We start from the raw sequence: 27,921 nt of genomic DNA, 5'->3' as shown, positions 1-27,921 counted from the left end.
CTATAATTGTCAACTTTCTGTGGAAGTCCAATTCAGATTTTGCTGTTTTTCCTGTTCCTGTTTTGCTGCTTGCTGGCCCGTCCCACAGTTCTACACCTACTGTGCTGATTTTGTACAAAATGTTACAGAATATGTTGTAGCAAGAAAATGAAATTACTCTTGCATTAGAGTAATAGGAATCAATATAGTTCCAGGAATGATGAATTGGCTTGGCTTTATACGATAATCGATACGGCAAACATTTTTCTTCTGACACTGCTGATGTGCCGCTTTGAATATATACAGTGCCATACTCTTGTATTATTACTGATTAAACACTCATTCCAAATAGAAAATAAAATATATAAAATTATTCAAGAGTTTTAAAAGACAGCATTCATCGATGTTTGAAAATAATTGACATGATCTGGCCTCTGGTGGTCTATACTTGGATCGTACCTGCTTGGCCTTTGGTGTGGACTGGTCTGAGGTCATGTAGCACAGGTGGGTGATCAGAGACCACCTTGCAGGGCCGGTTCCAGAACAAGATGACTAGGGATGCATCCTAGATAGGAAGGGGTGCACAGCACATGCACGGGCCGACATTTGACATGTTATTTTACTAAAAAATAATGCATTTTACCATCATTTCAAGTAGAATGATACCAGCCAAGCAAGAATATTTACTGAAGTGCTTTACTGAAATATTTGGACCATATAATGATAATACAATTATCTCAACCTTAAAAGGTTACATGTAGGTGCCAAAAAGCCATAAATTCACATCAAAGAACAAAGAAAAACAATTATAATTCAAGTTTGATTGGATCGTTCTGGAGACTGAAGTTGACATTGGCCAATCCTGGCGCTTGCTGAGAAGCTGAGAGCTTTCTGGAAAGCCGACAGGCAGCTCGAGCGCAGCGCTGCATTCTCAGCGCTTGCTGAGAAGCTGAGTGCTTTCTGCAAAGCCCGACACCAACTAACGTTACGGGGTTAAATGCGGGGTTAACAGCCTTTTTTTTGCAAAGAAGACATTAGCCCGCATTTATTCTTGTACAAAACATAATTTTCTGCGAAGTATTAGTAAAGTTATAAGCGAAGATCAATTCACAAGGATCTGACAGCTGTCTCCGCCATTTGTTTTTTTTTAGGTAACCAAAGGCTTTTAGTAAGAGAGTTGCCATGGCAACCAATAACCCATGGGTTATTGGAGTGGGTTATTGGATTTATACAATGGCTGTGAACCAATCAGATTGCTTGATTTGAGAGAGCCGTTTTATAAATTTGCCACAACACACTGGCTCTCATGCTATATTGCTTAATTCTATTCTATTCTATTCACCAAGCCCCCCTCTGTGTGCATCATAGGCTGCCCTCTGAGGCTGCCTAGCAACACATTGCAAGTCTCGCGTTACTTGGAGGCAAACATCGCTGCTGCTGCTGCTGCTGCTGCTGCTGCTGCTTTGAACTGCGTAGCGACCACAGGGGCATCTTGCGTTGTGTTCAACATGGAAGATTTAACGCTACCTATACCTCTTCTGGAGGATGATGACTTCTCAAAGGAAGAGGAACCCGCTGTGGCCGCCGTCCCGAATGAAACCGGGGAGGAATCATCTCAGGACGATGGTGGATCATCCCAAGACACCGCCAATGGCAACGGCGTGAAAACGTAACTAACAATGTTTTATTGAGCGATTCCGTCTGAGCAGCGGTTAGCTAACGTTAGCTAAGATGGAGTCCTATGTTAACGTTAGCTAAGCTAGCTAGCTAGCTAATGGGTAGCGAAGGTGCTGCAAGGTGAGGCCTAACCTTACGGTTAGCTAAGCTAACGATAGTTAACATGGCGCCTAATAAGGGCTAACCTTTGTTATTTTATGTTTAACGTTAGACTCTCAAAATGTGTCACGTTTAAACTAACGCTAGGTGTACAGTGCAATAGCGCACATGCAGCTAACGTTAACTTGGTTAGTGGGTGGGTGTGAATCTGTTTTGTTTTGCTAGCTTGATAGCTAACGTTAGCTAAGCCTGGCCAAAGCCAGCGAGTTGTATCACTCACTATCATCGGGCTTACGTAATCAAAAATGCCGGCTTCAGCTCGCATAATCATCATACCACTACAATCAGTGATCAGTACATAACCGTTCCTGCTAAACCCCTCTCAGCCCACCACCCTGTAGTAACGTTGTTTACATTCTCTGTCCTGAGGTAATGTTAGCTGCATATGGCTCTGCTAGCACTAGTCATCAAGTCAACCAACCAATGAATGAATGGAATGCCCCATCACAGTTTGAAGGACTGACTGTGCTTAGTGATTGTGGCGTTTAGGCGTTAAGTTATACTCTTGACTTATTGCTTGATATGTTTTGTAGAGACGACGAAGAAACCCAGGCACCCATAGAAAAGGCTGAAAATAAAGAGAAGACCTTTGGTGGGAACCGAAAAGGAAACCGCTACCATCCCTACAAAGACAAACATGGTGGCGCGGGAGACAAGAAGGGTGGTCTCAGGAACCGGGTGTTCATCAGCAACATCCCCTACGATATGAAGTGGCAGTCTATCAAAGATCTAATGCGGGAGAAAGGTATTTTATCGGGACGTCGGGGGCGATGCTTTCCCGCTCTCTGTCTCTTCAGCTGATCTGAAGTGCTTGACCTCTCTTCCTTTGTTACCAGATGGATCACCCTGCTTATAGTAGTAGTCAATTAGATGTTCTTACCTTTCTCTGGATTCCCTTCATGATATGGTATATGGTAGGGAACCAGAATAGTGTGATATTATCTTACTGGAGTTTTACTCAACTCTTTTGGTTGGACACCAATTTAGTTTGGACTGTTATGTCTGTGAGAAAAGGAAGATGAGCTTAGTTATTTTGTTACTTGTTTTATGGTATTGTCAGCTCCTAAATGTAACCTCAAACCAGTAGTAGTATTGACTGTTGTATGATTTTGTTGCATCTGTTGTAAGGTGAACCATGATTCTATCAATGAAACCATTGTTATGCTCTACCTTACATTCTGATCTATGGGGTTTTAATATATGCCTTTTTGAAAGGTGAGAGGACAGTTTCAAAAGTCTCAACTGCCATCAATGGAATGTTGTTGTCCAACTGATCAATATTGAAGTCTGTTGAATTTCCCATGTTGAATGTAGCTGTGTTTCTCTCTGGCCTTGGCCTGCGGGTGTCTCAGTCACTGCCCAGAATGGCATGGTGTTGTCTGGTGGGATGTTGGTCTGGGCTGACTGTTGATCATTAATGGGACCTCTCCATCTCTAGCGGCATTGCCAAGGCCAACGGCGACGTGAAGACGTGGTGACTGAAATCCCTTTGTTCTCTTGGTATTTTTCCTTTGTATGTCTCATGTAGTTGGTGAGGTTACGTACGTGGAGCTCTTTAAGGATGGTGAAGGAAAGTCAAGGGTAAGTGATGTGGTCAAACTCGCTGCACGAGGTTTTAAATGCCCTCAGCAGTCTCTTTATCATCAAGTGCTTTTTTTAGGTACTGATCCTTTGGGTCCCTCTATGATATGTTACTGAACTGGAGATAGGTTGTGTTTTAGAGCCTGATAGATGGCTAATGATTGATTTTCATTTGAAACGGAGATGTCTCGTTGATTCTGGAAAAGTAGCCTAATGAACTCCTCTAAGAGGACACCTTTGTTTTTGTTGTTGTCATTTCAATTGGTGTCAAAGTTTGTCTGTTTGGCCATTTTCCACAGCAGGGAAATGTGGATTGCGTGACTGATTTGTCTTATTGACCCTGACTGTCTCAAAATCTTACATTGCAATTCTTTTATATCGCACAACTCTCTCTTCAGGAACAAAACTATTCTGTAAGATATTGTAGATTTTTCAAGATTTAACTTAAACGAAAACATGCCATATCTATAGGCATACTATATACACTGTTTTGCTTTATTGTCATGGTAAAACTGGTACATTCCAAAGTAGGTATTCTATGAATCTACTAATGCATTTGTAACTTTCTACCTTCATATTTCAGTGCACACCATTCAAATGTTTGAACAAAGTTGATGTTAAATCACAGTACATGTGTTTGGGTATCCCAAACCTTTTCTAGCCCTACTTTCATTTTTTAAAGACCAAAATATTGTAAACTAGGAACACTGTTGTGCTTTTGGATAATGACAAGAATATGCACTTACTGCACTTTAAATCATAAGTTTAATTAAAACACACTTGATCACGAAACAAAAGCCTGCTGCAAGCTGGCAACCAAATATTTGGCCAACATGCAGTATAGAAAATACTAGAAGCATGTTGATATAAATGTTATATGCTGCCTTCGATTTAAGCTGGGAGTTTGGGAATTCACGGTTGAGTCACGAGTGACGTCACATCTGAGTTGACGTTCCATTTAAACAGTCGGGGAAACCAGCCAGGGTTAGTGCTAGCCATTGTTAGCAATCACAGTTGATGATAGCGCATTTCATGGTATTTTGAGCATACAAACACTGTAGCAACTAGGGCTGGGCGATCTATCGAATATACTCGATGTATCGAGGCTTGTGCCACGTGAGATGTAGTAAATGACTATATCGCGAACATTCGAGTATAATTGTCACACATTGTTTATAACTTAAGCCGCCGGCATGACTCGCTTCGCGTTTCCTCTTGCCAGCTCTCCCTCTCACACCGTCTCACACTCAGACAAACAGGAAGGGAGGAGGAATCACATGCATACGTCAAACTGCGTCAGACACACTCGCCCGCGCTACGCGACGTCACAGACACTCGCCATCAAGCGATATTTTTTTTCCCCATTATGGCGAAGGCTAGGCGAAGGCATGACCCGCCCCTGTCAAGGCAGCGTGGAGGACGAGAAACCTGAGAGCCAGTAGTAGAGAATCCATCATCTGGCAGTGGTTTGGGTATAGCAAGGACGATGTTGAACAAACAGCGGTTATCTGCAAAACATGCACCAAACCCATCGGCTCCATAAAGTCAACCCCAAAGAGTCAAGTCAACACAGCGAGGTGCATGTGTGTGCGCGCGCGTGTCTCAAAACGAAGTAATTTATCGTCACTACACCATTTAAAGAAGCAGATTGATAATCAACTTTAATAATGTTTTTCTGCTAATTGTGTCTCAGCGTTTCTGCGTGGCACTCAAGGTTAGGTCTGGCCAATATTGTGACTAGATGAGACCTAGATCTTGTTTTAGATTTTGTTATGGTAATATTGTGATACTGCATACTCGTCTTTTCCTGGTTTTAAAGGCTGCAGTAAAGTGGTCATTTTATGAGCTTACCAGACAGACTGTTCTAGCTGTTCTATTATTTGCCTTTACCCACTTAACGTTATTCATTATATCATTATTCACTGATGATTTTTTTAATCAAAAATCACATAAATATAGTAAATATATTTTGTAAGAGTCCATATCGCCCAGCCCAATTTACAATTGAAAATCTAGCCCACTTTGTAGAAAATATCAAGATATATCATATTTCGCCATTCAGCCTAAAAATACTGAGATATAACTTTTGGTCCATATTGCCCAGCCCTACTAAGCTCTTTGTTGTCGTCAGTGTTGGGGCTAGTAATGTGTTTTAGTAATGATGACTAACTATGTTAGTTTTTCAATTATTGTAATCTGTTATTAGTTACATTTAGAATATTTTTACTCACTGACTTTTTCATGTATACACGAGACTTTACAAAATGTTTGGTCATGGAAATTTGGTTTAAAGTTATGGAAATCCATTGGTCAAAATGTGTATGAACCCTGAAGTGTTAAATCGAGCATTTATGAGAGATTTCAAAAATATCGAGATATATATCGTGTATCGTGATATAGCCGAAAAATATCGCAATATTCTTTAGAGGCCATATCGCCCAGCCCTAGTAGCAACATGTCCAAACAGACGTTAGACAGTACTGTGTGTGTAACTGATTTAATGAGACACAAAAAAGACAGAAGTGCTAATAAACAGTATTTTATTTATATACCGTAAATTCCGCACTATAAGCCGCACCGGACTATAAGCCGCACCAGCAAAATTGACTGTTTGTTACATATATAAGCCGCACCGGACTATAAGCCGCGGGTGTTTTAATGTTTTTTTTTTTTTTTTTAATTGTGTTTTAATGTTTAATTACCATATGTAAGGGTTCGTGCACAGAGGGGATTGTCGGGAAAGAGATGGCTGTTTGAGGAAGCTCCCATTTATTAACATTTCAACAAAACAACATAACACAACACCACCTGTGTTTTTTTTTTACAGTGCACACAGTGTCCGCGGTGTGGTGAAAAGAGGGCAAGAGAGGAAATTAAAACAGAAGTGGATTTATAGTTAGAAAGAGTGCTAAAGAAGAGAGAATTCCGTTTTTTATTTTTTATTTTTCTGAAAAAATCCATAGATAAGCCGCACCGGTATATAAGCCGCAGGGGCCAAAAAAGGCCAAAAAACGGGGAAAAAGCAGCGGCTTATAGTCCGGAATTTACGGTATATATATATATATATATATATATATATATATATATATATATATATATATATATATATATATTTTAAGGTTTATTATTTTGCATCTTTGCCTTTAATTGACAGGACAGTAGACAGACAGGAAGGGTGGATCTTGGATTTTTGAGGTCGGGGAGCTGGTGAGGCTCCCCTGAGTTCGGCAGAGAAAATCCGAGCACGTGACGTCACAGTCGGAGCTCATGACCTTTGAACCGTCACATTCCCAGCTCCCAGTTGAAATGGAATGACCCAATAATGTTCATGTGCTTTGTTTTGATTGTAACGGTGTTTTGTTTAATCCCTCCACTCTGGATGTATACGCTACCTGATCTCCATGATTCTCCTTGGTTAGGGTTGTGGGTAAGAAAGTCCGTCATACTCTCCAACTTTTATTATTATATTAATATTATTGTTGTTATCGTTATTATTTCAATTTTACATGGCCTCATGTGATACTGTATCTCTGTTGTCTCCAGTGTGGTGGAGTTCAAAGATGAAGAGTTTGTCAAGAAGGCAATAGAAACTATGAACAAGCATGAGCTGAGCGGAAGGCCACTCAACATCAAGGAGGTAGGAACATTTTAGGTCAATTATGGCAAAAAATTGTAATCCCAATAATTTTTTACTTCATTATTATCAATCGGGATTGTTTTACTTGGTTTGTTGCACTTTTCCAACATATATTTTCACTTTTTATTTCTTTCAGTGTAGTATTTCTCAAAATAGCTGCAGCTAGAAAGTAAAAAAAAGAAAGAAAAAGCACTCTAACCAAATAACAGATGATCCATTTAGAAAGTAAAATAACATTTTCGCATTCAGTCTTGGGAGAAGAATATTCAAATGGTCCTTGTAAGACTATGGACTGAGCATCTATTGATGCAAGATTCATGGTCAATTTGAGAATTGATCAACAGTCACGTAAGTCATGAGAATCTGCAGGGAAGTCTAGGCAGTTGCAGCCTTCCAGCAGGAGCGAAGATCTAAGTGGATCTTTGTAAATCGGTCATCACAAAAATCATTTGAAGTTACAATTGGGCGTGAGGTCTCCTGAAGGTCTAATCTCGGGGTTAAGGCAAAGATTACGTTGATGATAATATCCAAAAAGTGACGATACGACCCAATGGCTTGTTTTCCGTCGAGGCTCTTGTCATACAGATGTGGGTGTCGTTTCATCTAAATTGGGTTGGGAAAACGATGAGTGTGAACATTCCGTCCAATGACCCCCGTTATATAAAAAAAAAGTGAGGAAAAAAGCATAAAAGATATAAAAAAAAAGTTGAACACAAACAACCATGTCCGAAAAAAGCTGAACCTTTTAAAAGTTTGAATGTTAGTTTCTAGCTTAACTCATTGAGTGCCAATGACGACAATCGTCGTCATTTGCTTTAGTGACGTAGAGTGCCAATGACGACGATTGTCGTCAATTGCGTTTTTTGACGGTGGGACGTGGATCAAAGCCAGATCCATCTCCTGTAAAATTTTGGGGCATGTTGAATGTGTAAAACCTATTTTACCGACCCATTAGGTGGCGACAGTGCTCTCCAGATTAGAGAAAGGCCAGGAGAAAAGAGAGAAGAAGTCATGAGGAAACGGAAATCGCATCGATATGCATGAAGCATAACGTTAGCTGTGCCTGTGAACAGCAGTCAATCTGCTGACACCACAATTGAGCTCCTCCGTCTCCGCTGCGATAGCCCCTCCATATGATTTAGTTGCCGACACCAGCCTCTTTCTGAAAAGTTACATTATTCTCAGCTGGGAGCCGGCGACAGGTTGTGAAAAAGCGGGGGGATGCAGCGCACTTTTCAGTGCAGACGGAGCAAAAGCAGAGCGAGAGCAAACGCAGCGACACTCAGAGTCGCGCAGAGACACTCCCACGGAGGAGGGGGGTGGGGCACGCAGGGCAGCGTACAACACACAACACCCACACAGCAGGCTCGATTGACAGAGACAGGCAAACAAGCTATCTGATGCCCACCAGCAGTAAATCAAGACCAGCAAGAAGGTGTAGGGTCTGCGCACGCAGGGGCCAGCGCTGCTGGTTGCAGCTAAAAAATATTATTTTGCCAAACAAAATTCCTTTGTTTTCACTGTTTTATTGAAGGAAATTATTTTTGAGGTGTCACATCAGAAAATATTAGCTTCAGAGTCAGTCATGTGCTTGAAATGCTATATTTCACAAAAGGCTCAATATCTCAGCTTCTAGATGGAAACGCCAATTTTTTCTGTTTTTGACCTATCTTCTCCGGCTGATAACTAAAGAACGGAAAATGATATCAATAAACTTTTTTTGCTGCTGATACAATAGAGTCTCATCGTTCTTTGTGCGTGTTCGGTGTTTACATAGTAATATCACACAATATTCTGTGGGCCTCGAGAAATCACTGAAAACGCTCTGAAACTCTGGCACTGGGAGCGTCCGTTCTCCAAAAGTGGCTGGCACTCAATGAGTTAAAGTGTGAAGGAATAGTTAGATGCCAAAATTCTACAGATTAATAATAATAAGAGCGAGAATATTAGATTGCCGAGTCAGCAATCACACAATTAAATGTCTTACCTTATTGATAATTGAGAAGTCTGTCTTGCAGTTCACGTTGGAGATGGGTACCGTGGGGGCCAATGGCCGCCAGCTGGCTCAGGCGAGGGTAGAGCTGTCCCCATTCATCATACTGGGATGCCAGTTTCCCTATTATGGAGGGCTGGTCCATATCCTGAAACACATTCAAGACAGCATTAATCCATTACAGAGGGCTGGTCCATATCCCGGAGCACATTAAACAGACAGTGTTACAATATTAATCTGGCTTCTTCAATCATCTTTCTGCTCTCCTCTCCTCTTACCGTGACTTTCACATTTTACCTGGAATACTCCCGTCAGCCATCGCTGCTCGTAGGACAGCCATTTTTCGCAGGAGAGGATTTTCAGGCGGCTGCAGGGTTTTTGTGGACACGGTCTTGAGATTTGGACGGCGTCCTCCTTGGTCGATGGGGGTTCCAGCAACCTGGAACCTTCTGTCCATCCGTTAGACAAAAATGGTGTCGGTCAACGTGTCTGGCATGATTTCAGTTTCCCGGATATTAGATCTGTGTTTATTGAGCTTAAAAACAATTGATAGCAGGTTATAGCCTTAGGCTATAACCTGCTATCAATGTGGAAACTTTGTTTTGAAACTTTGTTTCCCCCCCACCATTCTCTATATGCAAAATGGTTGTTTCTTGACAGCAATGCTGTCATGAAACATAATCTTGTGTTATTTTCTCGCACAATAACATTTGATTTAATGTGATGACGAAGTGAAGTAAACATTTTGAGTATATAATTATGTATATAAATATGTAATTTACCATAGCCGTAAGGTGGATGCAAAAGCTTGAAATTGCACCTTGAAAACGCTTGAAAATGCTTGAATTTGACTTTGGAAAAGGTGTATGAATGAACCCTACGTTAATATATTGGTAGTATCATAGTGACACGATGGAAATGAACGTATTCTTGGCTGCTATATTATCTGGGATAAGAGATGAATTGTAATGTGCTTCTTACACAAGGACCCTGACGGGGAGCACGCGCGGCGCGTGCTGCAGCGCATAGGAGGAGTCCACCAGGGAGGCCGAGGACAGGACGGAGGGCCAGGCGGGCTGATTGTGCCGCCCTCCATCGTCAACAACCCCAACATCCCGCCCGAGTTCATCCTCTTGCTGCAGGGCGGACGACTGGGCGCCACGGTGTTTGTGGCCAATGTGAGGAGGACACACAGTAATAAATATAAATAAATATAAATCGAGCTCCAGATGACTGTCTGTACATGAATCCTCCTGACCGATGGCGGTTGTTGTTTTGCAGTTGGACTTCAAGGTGGGCTGGAAGAAGCTGAAGGAGGTGTTCGGCATGGCTGGTCTGGTGAAGCGGGCCGACGTCAAGGAGGATAAGGACGGCAAGAGCAGAGGAATGGGAACGGTCACCTTCGAGCAGCCATGGGAGGCGGTGCAGTCCATATGTATCCTCCAGAATCCATACTAAAACACACACACGCACAGAACAAGCCTTTCTAGTTTGATAGCAACCTTCTTCTCCTTGACTCTCCATACTAATGTCGCTTTCACATATAAGTTGTTTAGTCCGCTTTAATTGCGCCAGAGTTCGTTTCCTCGGATAGTGCGCTTCGTTTGGGGTGGTGTGAAAGCGCAAACGAACTCTGTGGCGAAACAAACAAACAAACTCTGGTCCGCTTGAAAACGTGGGTCTCGGTTCGCTTCCAAGTGAACCCTGGCGCCGTTCGTTTGTTGTGTGAAAGCAAACCGGACTAAACACAAGAGCGCCAGTGCATCTGATGCACTCATGCAGTGCATCATGAGTAGAAGACGGTAGAAGGGAGCAAAACAAACACTGCGGCGTGCACACGTGTACAGTACCTGCACGCCGCGTCGTGACGTACGTCGTCATAACAACATCACATTTCTCAACAGCTGGCTTGCCTTCTCCTTCGGTACGTAGGCTACTCTCATCTGCAGAATGAAATGTTGAACAGCTTTCTGCCTCATCTGCTGCTCATATTGGGCACATTCTTGTTAAATATTTATTTGAAAGTAACACCAAAGTAAAACCAGAAATCCCAATATCGCAGGTGGTGTTGCTCCATGGTTTGTGTTTTGCGGATTCACTTGTGTTGTTCAGTCAGTCCTCAGCCAGGCAAGAAGCCTGCTGGAGAGGAGATATTTCCCTTCTCTATTCTGTCCAATAGACGAGTGACAGTTTCGACCACCTGACATTGTTCAGAAAGTTTGGTGCTTGTGACAAATTGCTGTGTGAAAGAGAACCAGACCAAATGAAAATCACAACAATGTTGCAACTTCACCCACCGAATCGCACCGAGTCCACCAGCTTATATGTGAAAGAGACCTAAAACACACACACACACACACACACAGAACAATCCTTTCTCGTTTGATAGCAACCTTCTCCTTGACTCTGGACTTCAGCCATGTTCAATGGACAGATGCTGTTTGACAGACAGATGCATGTTAAAATGGTATGTTGTTATCTTTGCTTATCTTCTCACTCGACTGAAGTTGTGCAGAGCATGTTGTTATAAGAATAATGTCTTTTTACATTTATCTTGTTGTTGTTTTATAGGATGAGAAATCTCTTCCATCCGATGATTTCTGTCAAGCAGAAAAAGCACCGCAGTTACCGAGTAAGTAAACTGTGTTCCCACCAAATTCAAGTCTTCTCAGTTTTGACAGGTTTACAGGTTAGGGAAGATGCCATGCTCATAACAAATGACTAGTTATAGTTATACCTCTAAATGCTGAGTGATGAAGCTGTTTCTAGTATACCCACAATTACCTCAGCTAGTGGAATAGGAAGTAGAGTAGCCAACTTAAGGTCTTTAGAGACTACAGTTTTTCTCCTACCATTTTTAATTTTTAAATTTTTTTTTTTTTTTTCCTGCTCTCCCCCAAATTTCAATAAACCTTTATGGCATATTATTACAATACAACGATACTGGTGTTGACGGTAATAGAAGATGCCAAATCATTCAAAACAATAAGCATTTTGCTTTTAGGAGCGTCGTGCCAGCGTGTGGCGCTGTTCCAAAACGTGTCAACGTGTGTCGTTGCCTGGGAAACGCACATCCCATAATAGTATGGCGATACTGGGGATGCCATTGCGAACATAGATGCGAACAGGACAGGTTAGCTAAAAGTTTAGCGTCGCCAGCGAGGGCCCCCACCGTTGCGGTCGGGGTACGTTTCGAAATCCCTCCAGGCCTTAAATCTTTTCTAGGGGAAACACTGTACTATGAATGTTTGAAGTTAGAATCATTTATTGAGAGAACACAAACAACATTTTCTAGTTGATTCATATGCAGCCAGGATACAGTATGTAACTGTTGCTATCTATATTCTCCTTGATGCATAATGTATTCATACATTTATTCAAAGTGCTTGAATAAAAGTGTGTGTTTTGTGTGTAGGGGGTCTAGGAGGTGTTGGGATATTAAAGTGTGTGTTTTGTGTGCAGGGGGTCTAGGAGGTGTTGGGATGGGACTGGGACCAGGAGGACAGCCCATTAATGCCAACAATCTGAGCGGAGGACCTGGAGGTCAGTCAGCTCTGAGTCGTCTCCTACATACTACACAACATACAACATACATATGTCACATACTACACAACATACAACATACATATGTCACATACTACACAACATACAACATACATATGTCACATACTACACAACATACATATTAGGGCTGTGAATCTTCACTGGCCTCACGATTCGATTACGATTCAGAGGGCTTCGATTACGATTATCGATGCATCTCGATGCATCTTAAATCGATGCATCACTTTTTTCCGCAATACATGATTTATTTTTTCTCACTTTCTTTTTTCTCACTGTGTGGCTACTTTTAAAATAAAAGTGCATTTGGAATTGCATTGTATTATGATCCATAATTAAAATAAACAACTGCATGTACTTCCATTATATTTTATTTGATTATTATTATTATTATTATTTATTTATTTTAGTACCGGTAATCGATTTTTGACATCCGCATCGCGATGCATCTTATAATCGATTATTTTTGACACCCCTAATACATATGTCACATACTACACAACATACAACATACATATGTCACATACTACACAACATATACCGTATATGCCAGTGTTTGTGATGGGCCTCAGTAATGACATTGTGAACAGGACAATATGTCTAAATGCTAATTGAGGTTTAGTGTCATTTCAAAAAGTTCTGCATTCTTAATTTTTGTTTATTTGTTTGTTTTGTAATATAATTGTATCATTCCTGATAAGTCTAAACATCAGTCATTGAATGGGACAGAACTTAGATGGTCAACAACACATTGACACAACAACATGGCGTTCACCAACATCATCATCAACTTTGAGCAGTATTCTCTTCATACTTAACACATTGACTGCCAGCCGTTTTTTTTTGCTGTAGGTAGCTTCTGCCAAGCCGTTTTTTGAGGATTCTGGCTCATTTTACAAGAGCCGAGGATTATTTTCTGCTTGGAGTTTGTGAACATACAATATCTCAAAAGTACTAATAGAATGTGTACTTTCTCTGTCTAAAAGAGTTAGTTTGTAGAGTTAGTAGTTATGTAAGCATTAGCAATTGAATACAGCATGGTTTTAGCGTCAGAAAAAATATTCAGAGATAAACGGCTTTTTGTGAAATTCGATCACTTTAACCATTCATTTTTGGCATCAGTAAGACCTAAACAATAGTTTTGAACAGTAATTTCCTCCATAACAGCAGGAAACTCCCCTCTGCTCAACTCCTCCCTCCGTGGGCGTTCTTCTTGGCTGCAGCGCCCTGTCACAAGCACTTTCCTACCTGTGCAAATGCACTTTCTCATACTCTCGACCTCTCAAATAAATTTCTGAATAGAAATTAAATTACTCTAAATTAGAGCGAAAAAGAAACAAAAAAGAATGGGTTGAAAATCCCATTCTAAAAGCCTTTTATGGCTGTTTCCAATTTGCAAAATAGCCTGCTGCACCACAAGCGTGTCACCAGTCTCACTGCCCCGCTGCCGCTGTGCGGCTGTGCCTGGCTGTGCCTGTCTGCGTGGCCGCTCCCCGAGGAAGCCCGGCTGGACTCGCCCGCCTCCCGGAGCCCTGGCCGAGAGCTCCGATGAAGCCCCTGCGACTCTGGTCATATTTACGCTGCGTGCCTCAAAGTGTGCTCCATCCGCAATCCACTATGCAAGTTTGCAATCCCGCACCGCCAGCAATCAGCGCGGAAACGAAAGCGCCTCCGCCCACCCATTTTCATGAGAATGGAAATGGATCACACTGCTTTTTGCTTGCCTTCCTACTTCCTTGTCGCCACTTAGTGGGTCGGTGGAATGGGTTGTACACGTTGTACACGTCCAATACTTATATAAGAGACGTAAAAGGGTTAGATCAACGTCCCACCGTCAAAAAAAAAAATCGATTCTGAAAACGTGTTTACACGTTGTTGGCAGTCAACAGCTGGATTCTGAAAACGTGTTTACACGTTGTTGGCAGTGAATGTGTTAATACACCAGCAAACAAACATATACTCAGTTAATGTGTGAACCATTAAAGCCTCAGCTCTTGGCAGCCATACTTACTTGCTTGGCTCATCCAGTGACCCTGCAGCACTCTGAATGTCTGAAGGTTATAAAGATAAGAAAAGTCAAGTTGCTCAAAACTAACATTCTGGGCTTTACCAAACTGCAACGTTTTAGGAACCGGCTGACGCTGCTCCCAAAGGTTAGCTCTCCATAGATCGGTACCCATTGGCACAACGTTGACTGACTTGCTGCAGTTTTTACCATTGCTTCAAAAATGATTATTTTATTATAAAAAAAATTGTACAGTCTGCCCTGCTGCAGATTCCGACCCTGACTTCACTGCTTATTGTACATTGCACATAAGACAAATGCATACCTGCACACCTGAGCGAAGCAGCAGCAAAAAAATAAAATAAAAATATTTATTTATTTATTCTCATGAAATCAAAGTGAACAAAACGAGAATAAAATAATTTGGTTGGCCACATCTTTTGTTTTTCATCCTGGCCTCTTCTGCTTAAGGCTGGCTTCAAACAGACTACGTCCCTCCGCATTAGCCCCGCCCCCCCCACACTTCATGACAACAATAGAGAGCCCCAGGGATGACGTATTTTTGTAGTCAGAACGCGGAAGTCCCGGACTTCCTGGTTCTTCACTGTTTCTGTCTATGGGATTTTTGAATGGGTTTTTGCCGCGATGCTTCAAATAAGGTCTCTGAGCAACGCAAGCTTAATCAAACGCGAACCAGAGTTCAGTCGGATAATCTTCACACATGAGGACCACTTTCATGAGTTTTGTAGCGTAAATGCGAGCCCTAGAAGTAAAAAGCTCGAGCTAAGCTAATCCAGAACTACACACTGTCGCATAGGCTTCCACGTCACGTCAGCACTCAACCTGGACTGTTGTTGGATGTGTGCACTGATTCCCCCGGGCTGAACGGGGCTGAACCAGGTGAGGGAAGAAAATTTCCGTGTTCGTCCTTTGAAGTGGTGACGTTATTGACGTATATATCCCAGTCGACTCAACAGTGTAGTCTCATTTAGCCGTTTGCTAGCTAGCTGCCCTTTTAACGGCACGTAAAAGCTTCAAAACTCATAAAAGTGGTCCTCATGTGTGAAGATGATATTACTAAACACTGGTTTGCGTTTGATTAAGCTTGCGTTGCCCAGAGACCTTATTAGAAGCATCGCGCCAAAAACCCATTCAAAAGTCCCATAGGCGAAAACAGTGAAGAACCAGGAGTGTTAGCATGGATGATTTCCGGACTCGTTCCTGGAGCTCTCTATAAGCACTGACTTCAGGGTCACAATTGGCAGCAGGGCAAACACTTTGCTCAAAACTGTGCCAAAAATGGCACACACAAAAGAAGCCTAGGGGGAAACACTGAGGTGCCGGTTCTCTGCCTTAGGTATGGAGGTTCCAGGTTTCGGTGGTGGCATGAACAGACTTGGAGGAGGAGGAGGTAAGGTCTTCACTACCTTTCATTGCTGTCTGTGTGTGAGTCATTGGACTGGTGGGCTTCTCCCCTCCTCTGTGGAGAGAAGGCAGAGCGCTGGTGAACCTGTTGTGCTGCCTCTCACACAGGTAGGAGCTGTGAAGGAGGAGGGAGCTAACCTGTTGTGCTGCCTCTCACACAGGTATGAGCTGTGGAGGAGGAGGAGGGAGCTTCGGGGGCGGAGGCATGGACAGCATGGGCAACATGGGCGGCTTCGGAGGGAGAGACATGGCGGCCGTCGGCAGGATGGGAGGTAAGGGAAGTGTGCAGAGATGTGAGGATTCAGTGACTTCGTAACGGGTACCTCTTAGAGATGCTGCGATCGAGATTTTTCAATTCCGATCCGATTTCGATATTTTAGCTCAAAACCGATCCGATTTCGATCAAATTTCGATACCCGATTCGATACCGATTTCGATCCGATACCGATACAGCACATATTTAAGTCTCTCTATGCTGTCTGATAGCTAGCAGGCAACAAACATTTTTAGGGTTAGGTATGTATGTGTGTGCTTTGGTAATATAGTATGTAAACGATTTAGTTCATCTAATTCATTTGATGTAAAACTAAAACATAACAATCAAATTAGGGCTGGGCGATATGGCCTCTAAAGAATATCGCGATGTTTTTCGGCTATATCGCGATACACGATATATATCTCGATATTTTTGAAATCTCTCATAAATGCTCAATTTAACCCTTCAGGGTTCATACACATTTTGACCAATGGATTTCCATGACTTTTCCATAAGTTCTTTACCTGTATTTTATGCACATCTGGGGTAAAAAAGAAGAAGAAAGAAAGGGCAAATGTTGTGAGCAAAGATGGATGATTTAATATTCCATAGCTCTGACCTAAGCAAATCTGACATCACTATTGTGATATAATATTTTTTTTTAGTAAAGTGTATCACTCAATAGTCAATACAAAAAATAATGGCTTTTATAGAACCGAAAGCCTAGCTGCTTAGTCTGCAGATAAAACATAAAAAATTACATTTAGACTCTTATTGGCATGACGGCAACATATAAGCGGTCTGAATTTTGCATGGGGCCAGTTCTATAGTGAGGCATGGAAAGCCTCACTATACGCCATCATATCTGTGTCGTTTCACTTTTGACTGAAAAATGATGCCTGTAGTCTAGATTAAAGAAAATACATGTATGTGATGTTGACAATTATGTAGGCTATGTGCGCATTCGTTTTCCTTATAGATCATGAGTGCTCCGCAGCTAGCTACGTTAGCTTGCATGTAACGTTAGCGTTAGTTGATTTTGGAGACACAAACCCTGGACGTTTCATTTTGAGTACGGTAGGCTAATGCATGAGGTTCTCTATGGTTTACGCCAGCTCTGGGAGTATGAAATGCTTTAAATGCGGGGGTTTTGGTCACAACAAGCTTGTGGAGCGCTGCCCTGCAACTAGATAGCCTAACCAGCTAGCTAACGTTAGCCCCGTTAGCCATCATCACAACAGCTAACGTTAACGCCAAAACAAATCCGCTGCCTCATCCCCACGTTTGGTTTAGCGTAACGCCAGCTCAGACTTTCCCCTAATCTCAGAAACCTTGCGGGACATGTATTGCAAATTGCAATAGTGGTTGTTTTGTTATAATTTGAAACTGTCAGCCACACTGGGGGCGGCCATGTTTTGCCAGTCTATGGTGCGGACGCGTGATTTCGAATCGCACATAGGTTAAGGACGGGTGTGTCTGACGTTTTGGCCCTGGCCATCCTAGGCTCAACGCGGCCTCTGTGTGCTGCTGCTGCAGCATGCTGGATAGAAATCCTGGAGCGGAGTCATGGAATGGAGTGCTTATATCGAAGCCTTGGATCGGTCATTTTCGCTGGAATCCGATCCGATCCGATCCATGTTTTTTGGCTGATATCGCGCCGATATCCGATCACATGATCGGATCGCAGCATCTCTAGTACCTCTGTGTGTCTTTGGAAACTTTTGTAAAAGTTTACTTGTATTTTTTTGTAAATACAAAAAAAATACATGTTCTGGAAATGTCAGGACAGGTTCTGGAAGTGTGCTGTAGAACCAAGTACTTGGGTCACATTTTTACTGATCAAATGAGCGATGATGTTGACATGTATATTCAGCGGCGTGTCTTGTATGCACACTAGGGCTGGGTTAAAAAAATCTATATATCGATATTGAATCGATATTCATGTGAAGGAACAAGTATGGATACATAAATCCCAGTATCGATCTTTTAAAATGCATATATATATATATATATATTTTTATAAACATAGGCTATAATTCTATAGGCGCTGTGTGGTAGTTAAAACATAGTTTCAAGTTGACGTTTATTTATGTTTGTAGTTGAAACAAAAACATAAATACTGTAGGCTACATGTGCATTGTGCATGCACCATGAGCCAGATGTACAGACCTCAAATCTGTTTGCACTATAATGTTTGTGAACTGGAAATGTTCATGAGCTTTATTTAATTTAATTTAATTTACAAAGCATTTATACTTTATGAAATACTGTTTACAACATGCTGCTGCTCAATGATTCTGTTGTATAGTGGAAATCTAAATTTGTTTGGCTTCTCACAGAAGACTGTAAAGAAAGAGACAGAAGACTGTAAAGAAAGATAAGATGTTGATTGAATGACTATGTTGGTCATGTTTAAATAAAAAATAATTACACGATGTAACTGCTTGCTTTATGGTCAATTCTTAATGTAAATATTAATATTTTTTAATAATGCACCAGGTTAGAGGGTTCCTTGTACAATTTACAGCATTAGTTCTTTGAGAATCTCTTCCATTATCAAAGAAAAACTGGTATTGTAACTAAAATATCGATATCGTATCGTATCGGAAATCGTATCGACTTGGGACCTTGTGTATCGGAATCGTATCGTATCGGGAAGTCAGTGGCGATACCCAGCCCTAATGCACACAAGCTAATATGCTGAGGAAAACGTTTTATTTTTGCTCTGATGAGGTCAACATTAGCCTGTTTAGAGCCTATTGTACTCCTCTCTATACTGCCCCCTTGTGGGTCAAGTTTAAGCAGGCTAGCATTCAAAAGCTTCAGGTTGCTTATAATGACTGCATGAGGATTCTGCACAGAAAGCCAAGGTGTTACAGTGCTAGTGAAATGTTTTGTGGTGCAGGAGTCTAACACCTTTCATCCCCTGCTGAGAAATCTGACCTGCAAGTTTATCTGTCGTCTTAATGTGTCTCAGAACTTTGATTATCATGCTGCTGTCTCAACCTGGTCTCAGTGCTACAGTATTAAGTACCAGTCCAGCATCTGGGCACATTGGTACCACTCTTGAACTCATTGAGTGCCAGCCACTTTTGGAGAACGGACGCTCCCAGTGCCAGAGTTTCAGAGCGTTTTCAGTGATTTCTCGAGGCCCACAGAATATTGTGTGATATTACTATGTAAACACCGAACACGCACAAAGAACGATGAGACTCTCTTCTATCATCTGCAAAAAAAAGTTTATTGATACCATTTTCCGTTCTTTAGTTATGAGCCGGAGAAGATAGGTTGTTTTGAGCAAAAAGACACGTTTCAAATTAGAAGCTGAGATATTCCGCCTTTTGTGAAAAGAAGCATTTCAAGCACATTCACTGAGTCTGAAGCTAATATTTTCTGATGTAGTGACGTGGTGTAGTTGTGTGGTGCCCTGTGTGCCCCACCCCCCTCCCCCCCCCCCTCAGCTGCAAACTCCTCCCCACACTAACACACAGCCTCACGCACCCAGTCTATTTTCGGAGCGCTCCGTTTTTGTGCGCCGGCTCCCAGCGCGACACGGAAATGCCAAACCGGACTGCATGGAAAGGTTTGGCCCTTCGGCGTCAGGTGCTGCCTTTCTGGCGGCTAATCGTGTGGAGAAACTATGCAGACAGACAGACAGAGGCAGAGGGGCCCAGTTGTGGGCGCGGATTGACTGCTGTTCGCAGCCAACGTCAGCTGCAGCCAGAGCCATCTATATGGCTCTGGCTGCAGCATGAGCGGTTTCTCTTTCATCACGGGGCTTTTTCCTGCTGTTTTCCGGACCTTTCTCTAATCTGGAGAGCACTGTCGCCACCTAATGGGTCTGTAAAATAGGTTATACACCTTCAATAGCTCCCATATTTTTATAGGAGATGTAATAGGCTTTGATCCACGTCCCACCGTCAAAAAACGCAATTGACGACAATCGTCGTCATTGGCACTCTACGTCACTAATCGAATTGACGACGATTGTCGTCATTGGCACTCAATGAGTTAATGTAATGTATTGGGGGGGTATGTGTATGTTATGATTTGATGTATTGTCTGTTTTTACACTGGACCTTGTGTCTGTTAATAAAGTGATGATGAGGATGATGTATGTTTAGATATGTTCCACTCAGGCATGATAGGCGGAATGGATCGGGACTTTCGCCGCAGTGACATGGGGATGAACCGAGGATTTGGCGACTCCTTTGGAGCAATGGGTAAGTACAGTGACATTCTGACTGGCTTCAAGTAAAACCCGGCCTGAACTACTTCATCCATACTGAACTCAGCAGACAGTAGTTAGTAGTTTGGCTTTGAGCTTTGTGCTGTTGTGATCTAATGTGCACCGGCTTGCATTCTCTCTCATGAGGAGGTGGAAGTTTTGGAGGAGGCATGGGCAGTGCTGGCATGGGACACATGGGGACTGCATTAGGTACGTCACAAATTCCATCCCTCGTTTTCCTTCTCTCCCTGGAGCCTATCTCTCAGCTCATCACTTGACCCTCACGTATACACACAAGACAGTTCAAAAGTTAATAATAATCCTCACAATAGTTATGACATGTGAAAGAAGAAATGACTACTATCATGACAGGTTGAATGAAATCTAAAATCGACGCTGGGTGACGGGGTGGCCTCGTAGTTAGACGGGCAGACCCCGCGGGTTCAAGCCCCTGTGTGTGCAAGCACTGGCCCTGCTCAAATATTCCTGTTCATATGAATCAACAAGCATGGGACACGTGTATCCAGAATAGTGTTTTGTCTCCTTTTAAATTCATATTTTATTATTATTATTATTATTATTATTATTATTTATTGTTGTTGTTGTTTTGCTCCTGCTGCGTCAGCATGTGACCTCTCCATGTGTGACCTGTACCACATCAAAGCATACTCATCATGTAACATCTAAAATCATTCATGTCATCCTGGCCCCTTCTTCATCTTGCTCCATTCAAGAAAAACATGTAGATTTTGCCAGTTGTCACAGTGACTGCCAACGCTTCCCATCTGCCCCAACATCCGTTCTTCTATCCTTTGCCTTTTCTCATCAACTTTTAACCCATTGATACCTGATGCAGCATTTGTGTGTGTAGCCCTTTAAGACCGCGAACCGCGTTACCGCGGTTCGCGGTCTTAAAGGGATACACACACAAATGCTGCATCAGGTATCAATGGGTTAATTGAAATAGACTTCTCATATAGCTCCCACTGTCTCCAAAGTCAGTTACCTCGTCGTGACTGTGACAGTAACGTCAGCACTATCGTGTCGAACATCTGCATGGACACTTTCAGAAAACGGAATTTTTGGACGACCAAGAAAATGGAGCAAAATGCTGATCGGTCTTTTTTTCCCCCGCCCGAAGGTACGATTAGAAATGTGCGAGGCCACATTACCCCGTTGAGCGTTGCAGGTGGATACGTGACCTCGGTCTGCTCGGTCTACATAATATTATAGCGCCTATGAGAATGACTTTCCTTCGTCTAATTGTATTCTTGTATTAATATTCATGAGTGGGAGGCAGGTGTACAGGTGAATGTGCTGCGCCTTGTTCTCAACATGAATATGCATCGAGGGTGGAGAGAAGTCGTAGCTTGCATGTAATGAACTTGGACCTGTAGAAACCTCTCTGCACTCCTGGTCTCCATGTAGAAACCTCTCTGCACTCCTAGTCTCCATGTAGAAACATCTCTGCTCTCCTGGTCTCCCTGTAGAAACCTCTCTGCACTCCTGGTCTCCATGTAGAAACCTCTCTGCACTCCTGGTCTCCATGTAGAAACATCTCTGCTCTCCTGGTCTCCATGTAGAAACCTCTCTGCTCTCCTGGTCTCCATGTAGAAACCTCTCTGCTCTCCTGGTCTCCATGTAGAAACCTCTCTGCACTCCTGGTCTCCCTGTAGAAACATCTCTGCACTCCTAGTCTCCCTGTAGAAACATCTCTGCACTCCTGGTCTCCATGTAGAAACCTCTCTGCACTCCTAGTCTCCCTGTAGAAACCTCTCTGCACTCCTAGTCTCCCTGTAGAAACCTCTCTGCACTCCTGGTCTCCCTGTAGAAACATCTCTGCACTCCTAGTCTCCCTGTAGAAACCTCTCTGCACTCCTGGTCTCCATGTAGAAACATCTCTGCACTCCTGGTCTCCATGTAGAAACCTCTCTGCTCTCCTGGTCTCCATGTAGAAACATCTCTGCACTCCTGGTCTCCATGTAGAAACATCTCTGCACTCCTGGTCTCCATGTAGAAACATCTCTGCACTCCTGGTCTCCCTGTAGAAACATCTCTGCACTCCTAGTCTCCCTGTAGAAACCTCTCTGCACTCCTGGTCTCCATGTAGAAACATCTCTGCACTCCTGGTCTCCATGTAGAAACATCTCTGCACTCCTGGTCTCCATGTAGAAACCTCTCTGCTCTCCTAGTCTCCATGTAGAAACCTCTCTGCACTCCTGGTCTCCCTGTAGAAACATCTCTGCACTCCTAGTCTCCCTGTAGAAACATCTCTGCACTCCTGGTCTCCATGTAGAAACCTCTCTGCACTCCTAGTCTCCCTGTAGAAACATCTCTGCACTCCTGGTCTCCATGTAGAAACCTCTCTGCACTCCTGGTCTCCCTGTAGAAACCTCTCTGCACTCCTGGTCTCTATGTAGAAACATCTCTGCACTCCTGGTCTCCATGTAGAAACATCTCTGCACTCCTGGTCTCCCTGTAGAAACATCTCTGCACTCCTGGTCTCCATGTAGAAACATCTCTGCACTCCTGGTCTCCCTGTAGAAACATCTCTGCACTCCTAGTCTCCCTGTAGAAACCTCTCTGCACTCCTGGTCTCCCTGTAGAAACCTCTCTGCACTCCTGGTCTCCATGTAGAAATCTCTCTGCACTCCTGGTCTCCATGTAGAAACCTCTCTGCACTCCTGGTCTCCATGTAGAAACCTCTCTGCACTCCTGGTCTCCATGTAGAAACATCTCTGCACTCCTGGTCTCCCTGTAGAAACCTCTCTGGTCTCCATGTAGAAACCTCTCTGCTCTCCTAGTCTCCATGTAGAAACCTCTCTGCACTCCTGGTCTCCATGTAGAAACCTCTCTGCTCTCTTAGTCTCCATGTAGAAACCTCTCTGCACTCCTGGTCTCCCTGTAGAAACCTCTCTGCTCTCCTGGTCTCCATGTAGAAACCTCTGCACTCCTGGTCTCCCTGTAGAAACCTCTCTGCACTCCTGGTCTCCCTGTAGAAACCTCTCTGCACTCCTGCTCTCCCTGTAAAAACCTCTCTGCACTCCTAGTCTCCCTGTAGAAACCTCTCTGCACTCCTGGTCTCCCTGTAGAAACCTCTCTGCTCTCCTGGTCACCCTGTAGAAACCTCTCTGCACTCCTCTCCCTGTAAAAACAGTGTAGCCGACGGCTACGTCGATCTTTTGTGATAACTAAAACATTGCATTGAGGTAATAATACCAAGGCAGGGACTAATCAGAGACTTTTGACGGCGTTTAGATGCACTTTAAAACCACCGCTTTCAACTTCATTTGAGGAGAGGCGAGTTTGAGGGTTAAGCACAAGACTGTGAGACTTGATGTTAGCGTATCAATGTGCTGAAATGGTCAAAACGTATCTATTTATTATGCAAGGCAATTATGATGGTATTTAGGAGAACCTGATCTTGAAATCCCCATCCTCCTCATAACTGTGTGCAGCCAGCCAGCGCTATAGTGTTGTATCCCCTATATATACTGCAGCGTCTAAGAACACAGCAGAGGGGTCCCTCCTCTCAGATGCTCACTTTGTGTGTGTGTGTGTGTGTGTGTGTGTGTGTGTGTGTGTGTGTGTGTGTGTCCCTGTGTGTGTGTCCATTGCAGGTGGCCGAATGGGCAATATGTCGATGGATCGCATGGCCGGCGGCATGGGGATGAACCGTGGCTTTGGAGGCTATGGAGGAGGCGGAGCTTCCCACATGGGTGGAGGCATGTCCAACAGAGGCTCTGGGGCCAAGCTGTCAGGCTGTCAGGTCTTTGTGCGAAATGTAAGTGCACCAATTTTTAATTTTTTTTCCTGTACATTTCCAACAAATGGACTGTACATGTAATAATAATACTGAAGAATGCCTTGTAACTTATTTAAAACAGAAATAATGTTTCATGTTTGTTAATTTGAGTATATATTTTAACTAAAACTGTCGGCTGTGTTTTTTATGTGTTTTTTATATGTGCATTGCTTTGCTGCTTGTTTTTTCGATTATTTTTTTGTAAAGCACCTTGAATTGCCTTTGTGTATGAAAGGTGCTATATAAATAAAATTTGACTTGACTTGACCAAGTTAGATATGTACCTACACAGATCTGAAATGTAAGTGCACCAAGTTAGATATGTACGTACACAGCTCTGAAATGTAAGTGCACCAAGTTAGATATGTACGTACACAGCTCTGAAATGTAAGTGCACCAAGTTAGATATGTACCTACACAGATCTGAAATGTAAGTGCACCAAGTTAGATATGTACCTACACAGATCTGAAATGTAAGTGCACCAAGTTAGATATGTACCTACACAGATCTGAAATGTAAGTGCATGGAGTTAGATATGTACCTACACAGATCTGAAATGTAAGTGCATGGAGTTAGATATGTACCTACACAGATCTGAAATGTAAGTGCACCAAGTTAGATATGTACGTACACAGCTCTGAAATGTAAGTGCATGGAGTTAGATATGTACCTACACAGATCTGAAATGTAAGTGCATGGAGTTAGATATGTACCTACACAGATCTGAAATGTAAGTGCATGGAGTTAGATATGTACCTACACAGATCTGAAATGTAAGTGCATGGAGTTAGATATGTACCTACACAGATCTGAAATGTAAGTGCATGGAGTTAGATATGTACCTACACAGATCTGAAATGTAAGTGCATGGAGTTAGATATGTACGTACACAGATCTGAAATGTAAGTGCATGGAGTTAGATATGTACGTACACAGATCTGAAATGTAAGTGCACGGAGTTAGATACTGTAAATGACTAATTCTAGGATTGGTTTGTTTAGATTAATTACCTGGGCCCAGTTGCACAAAGCACCTTAGGTTAAGCTTTCCCTTAGAGTCAGAGTTCAGGTGTCCATAAAATAGAACCGGCTGCACACAACACCCTTAAATCTTGTGCTTATGTTTTCCTTCAAATGTTTAACCTTATGGAGAAGATTTAATGATGTTTTGTGCAGCCAATTCTATTTTATGGACACCTTAACTCGGACTCTAAGGGAAATCTTAACCTTAAGGTGCTTTGTGCAACTGGGCCCTGGTGCTCTACATAAGTGATAATGGGGAAGCTTTCAGTTTTGTTCTCTTGGGTGACACCTATTGGCGATAAGTTGTAATTGCCGGTGAGGTCCAAACAGTGTTCTTATGTGACATTACTCAGTTTGTTCGGCCATAGTAACCACCCGTAATGCCAGACAGATAGTGACTTAACAGACATTTCTTTAGATGAACATCTTCCATATTATCACTTTAACTGTAGGATTTGAAAGTTGTGAGATTATTTTCCCACTCCTCCTAGTCTTGATTTAATAATCCATTTGTATCTGCTTTATTTATGTACCCGTCTCTTATTGATCTCATGCTGTGTTGATCCTCTCCCAGCCTCAGATATCATCTGTTGATGCACTTTCTTGGTTTTGTGTTGCAGCTGTGCTATGATCTTACTTGGCAGAAGCTGAAAGAGAAGTTCGGCCAGTGTGGTACGTCCTCCTTAAATATCAATCTCATCTTTATTGCTGAAGATGCGCTTGTGAAACATTGTGCGCCATCAGCATTTGAAAGCGGTTGAACTCCTTCCTGTCTGTGCACTACAGGGTTAACTCCTTCCTGTCTGTGCACTACAGGGTTAACTCCTTCCTGTCTGTGCACCACAGGGTTAACTCCTTCCTGTCTGTGCACTACAGGGCAGGTGATGTTCGCAGAGATCCTGAAGAACGAGAACGGGAAGTCCAAGGGCTGTGGCACGGTGCGCTTCGACTCTCCAGAGAGCGCCCAGCAGGCCTGCAGGCTGATGAACGGAACCAAGATCAACGGCCGAGACGTGCACGTCCGCGTGGACGATAACCTGTAGAAGCTTTGGTAGAAGTCACACTAACACACGTCCACATTCGAACCTTCTCGCCAACGAGCTTTTGTTTTGTTTTAAAAACAGTTATTCCACATCTCCATCATGTCCACTGTATCTCCATCATGTCCACTGTTTTACAAACTTTTTTGTTTAGATTGTGAAGTTTTTTTCCTCCCCATCTGTTTTGTAAACCCTTTTTAATTTGTGGGGCAGTTAATTGAATAAACTTTTTTAATTTTTAAAACCTGGTTGGTTGTAAAATCTACTGAGATCAACGTCTTCACGTTGTCCATCATCCCAATGTGTGTTTAGCTGAACCTGAGGTGTCGTTCTGTTCAACACGATTCCAATTTGCTACATACAGTAAAATGACCTCTTGAAGTTTGGAATTCCACGTTGCTCATGAAGGCAGCAGGGGAAAAACAGTGAGAACTCAATGGGCATACACAGCGACATCTCCATTCACTCCAATGGACCAGTTTTTTACTCTCAAGAGTTCCAGGAAGTAAGGTCCTGGATTAAGAAGCACTGTCGAGTTGCCGCAAAATGGACAGTTTGTGTTGTACTTTGAATTTTCTTTTTTTTATCAAATTGTACACTATCAGCTTTATTTTAACATTCAAAAGTAGCGCGGGACCCCTTCCTGGCTGTTCATTGGCTAATGAGTCACGCATTTTGGTCCTCCGCTGACGCCACTCTCTCTAAATTGCTCTGGGCATACATCAGTAATGGTCTCTAGCCTACTATTTTTTTTTTTTTTTTTTTTTAACAGGAAGCGATATGAATTTCCCTTCGCTCCACGATGATCATTTGTCATTTTATTTCAGCAAAACCTTTTGTCCGAGTCAAGGGTTGCCATATTTGATTCAAATGCCATTGTTACAGATGTCAGTGCTAAAATACCTATGATGTCTACATGAACTCAGCAGGGGCCAGGTATGAACAACATTGATAAAAATGTAATTCTATTCTTGACCAGTAGTAGTAATATAGACAAGTGGAAAGTTTTTGTGTGTGCTATTTATGGCTCATTCCACCTTCTTCCTTGTGGGCAGTAAGGGCCTGCTCATAAAAGCTTATCAGAATGACTTGGATGATGATGGCTGCTTTTTGTTGTCACTCACCCACCCACTTTGGAATAAACGAAGACAAGGTGGCGAGAGTTCAGTTGGCACCTTTATTTCCTGAGTTTTGATTGGTTGGTTAGATGGATAGATTTGATTTGACATGTTTAAAATACACAGTGACTAGAGCACCGCGGGAAGGGAGTCCGGAAGTAGCACTTGGGTTCGTCAGGGCGAAGGTCTATGGGGATTTAACATGGCGATTTCACTTGAATGCATCAAATCATACTAAGTTGTTGAAATGTTTACTGAAAATCACGTTAAAAAAAATACACATTTACGTTTCAAAAGTCAAAGTGGCCCACGTGTGTGAAGATGATCTTGCTGAACACAAATGATCGCGCCCATAAACTTTTGTTAACCACAGACCTTATTTGATGCATTTTTGTGAAATCCCCATAGACTTTTTCCCTCTTGGAACCAACATG

At 42.6% G+C, this 27,921-nt stretch overlaps 1 protein-coding gene across 1 annotated transcript; it reads left to right on the top strand.

The window, feature by feature from the left end:
* The first annotated feature begins 1,454 nt into the window (after positions 1 to 1,454).
* myef2 (myelin expression factor 2) lies at positions 1,455 to 27,463 on the top strand. The gene is made up of 17 exons (XM_083652583.1): positions 1,455 to 1,648; positions 2,349 to 2,560; positions 3,344 to 3,396; positions 6,816 to 6,823; positions 6,940 to 7,033; positions 10,013 to 10,204; positions 10,308 to 10,461; positions 11,444 to 11,493; positions 11,598 to 11,658; positions 12,489 to 12,569; positions 15,950 to 16,003; positions 16,179 to 16,289; positions 20,398 to 20,496; positions 20,652 to 20,711; positions 24,122 to 24,285; positions 25,950 to 26,001; positions 26,206 to 27,463. The coding sequence occupies exons 1-17, from the start codon at positions 1,488 to 1,490 to the stop codon at positions 26,370 to 26,372; spliced, it is 1,773 nt and encodes a 590-aa protein (XP_083508709.1). The 5' UTR covers positions 1,455 to 1,487; the 3' UTR covers positions 26,373 to 27,463.
* The last annotated feature ends 458 nt before the right edge of the window (positions 27,464 to 27,921 follow it).

This window comes from Poromitra crassiceps (genome assembly GCF_964638095.1).
Source record: "Poromitra crassiceps genome assembly, chromosome: 16".
Lineage (NCBI taxonomy): Eukaryota > Metazoa > Chordata > Actinopteri > Beryciformes > Melamphaidae > Poromitra > Poromitra crassiceps.
This window is presented reverse-complemented; position numbering and strand designations above follow the sequence as displayed.

Bases quoted from the DNA above. Each gene is read 5' to 3' on its own strand.
- myef2 (XM_083652583.1), top strand. From the start codon at position 1,488: ATGGAAGATTTAACGCTACCTATACCTCTTCTGGAGGATGATGACTTC. The intron at 7,034-10,012 runs GTAGGAACATTT...TTCTTACACAAG, and splicing joins GGCCACTCAACATCAAGGAG to GACCCTGACGGGGAGCACGC. The intron at 10,205-10,307 runs GTGAGGAGGACA...GTTGTTTTGCAG, and splicing joins CCACGGTGTTTGTGGCCAAT to TTGGACTTCAAGGTGGGCTG.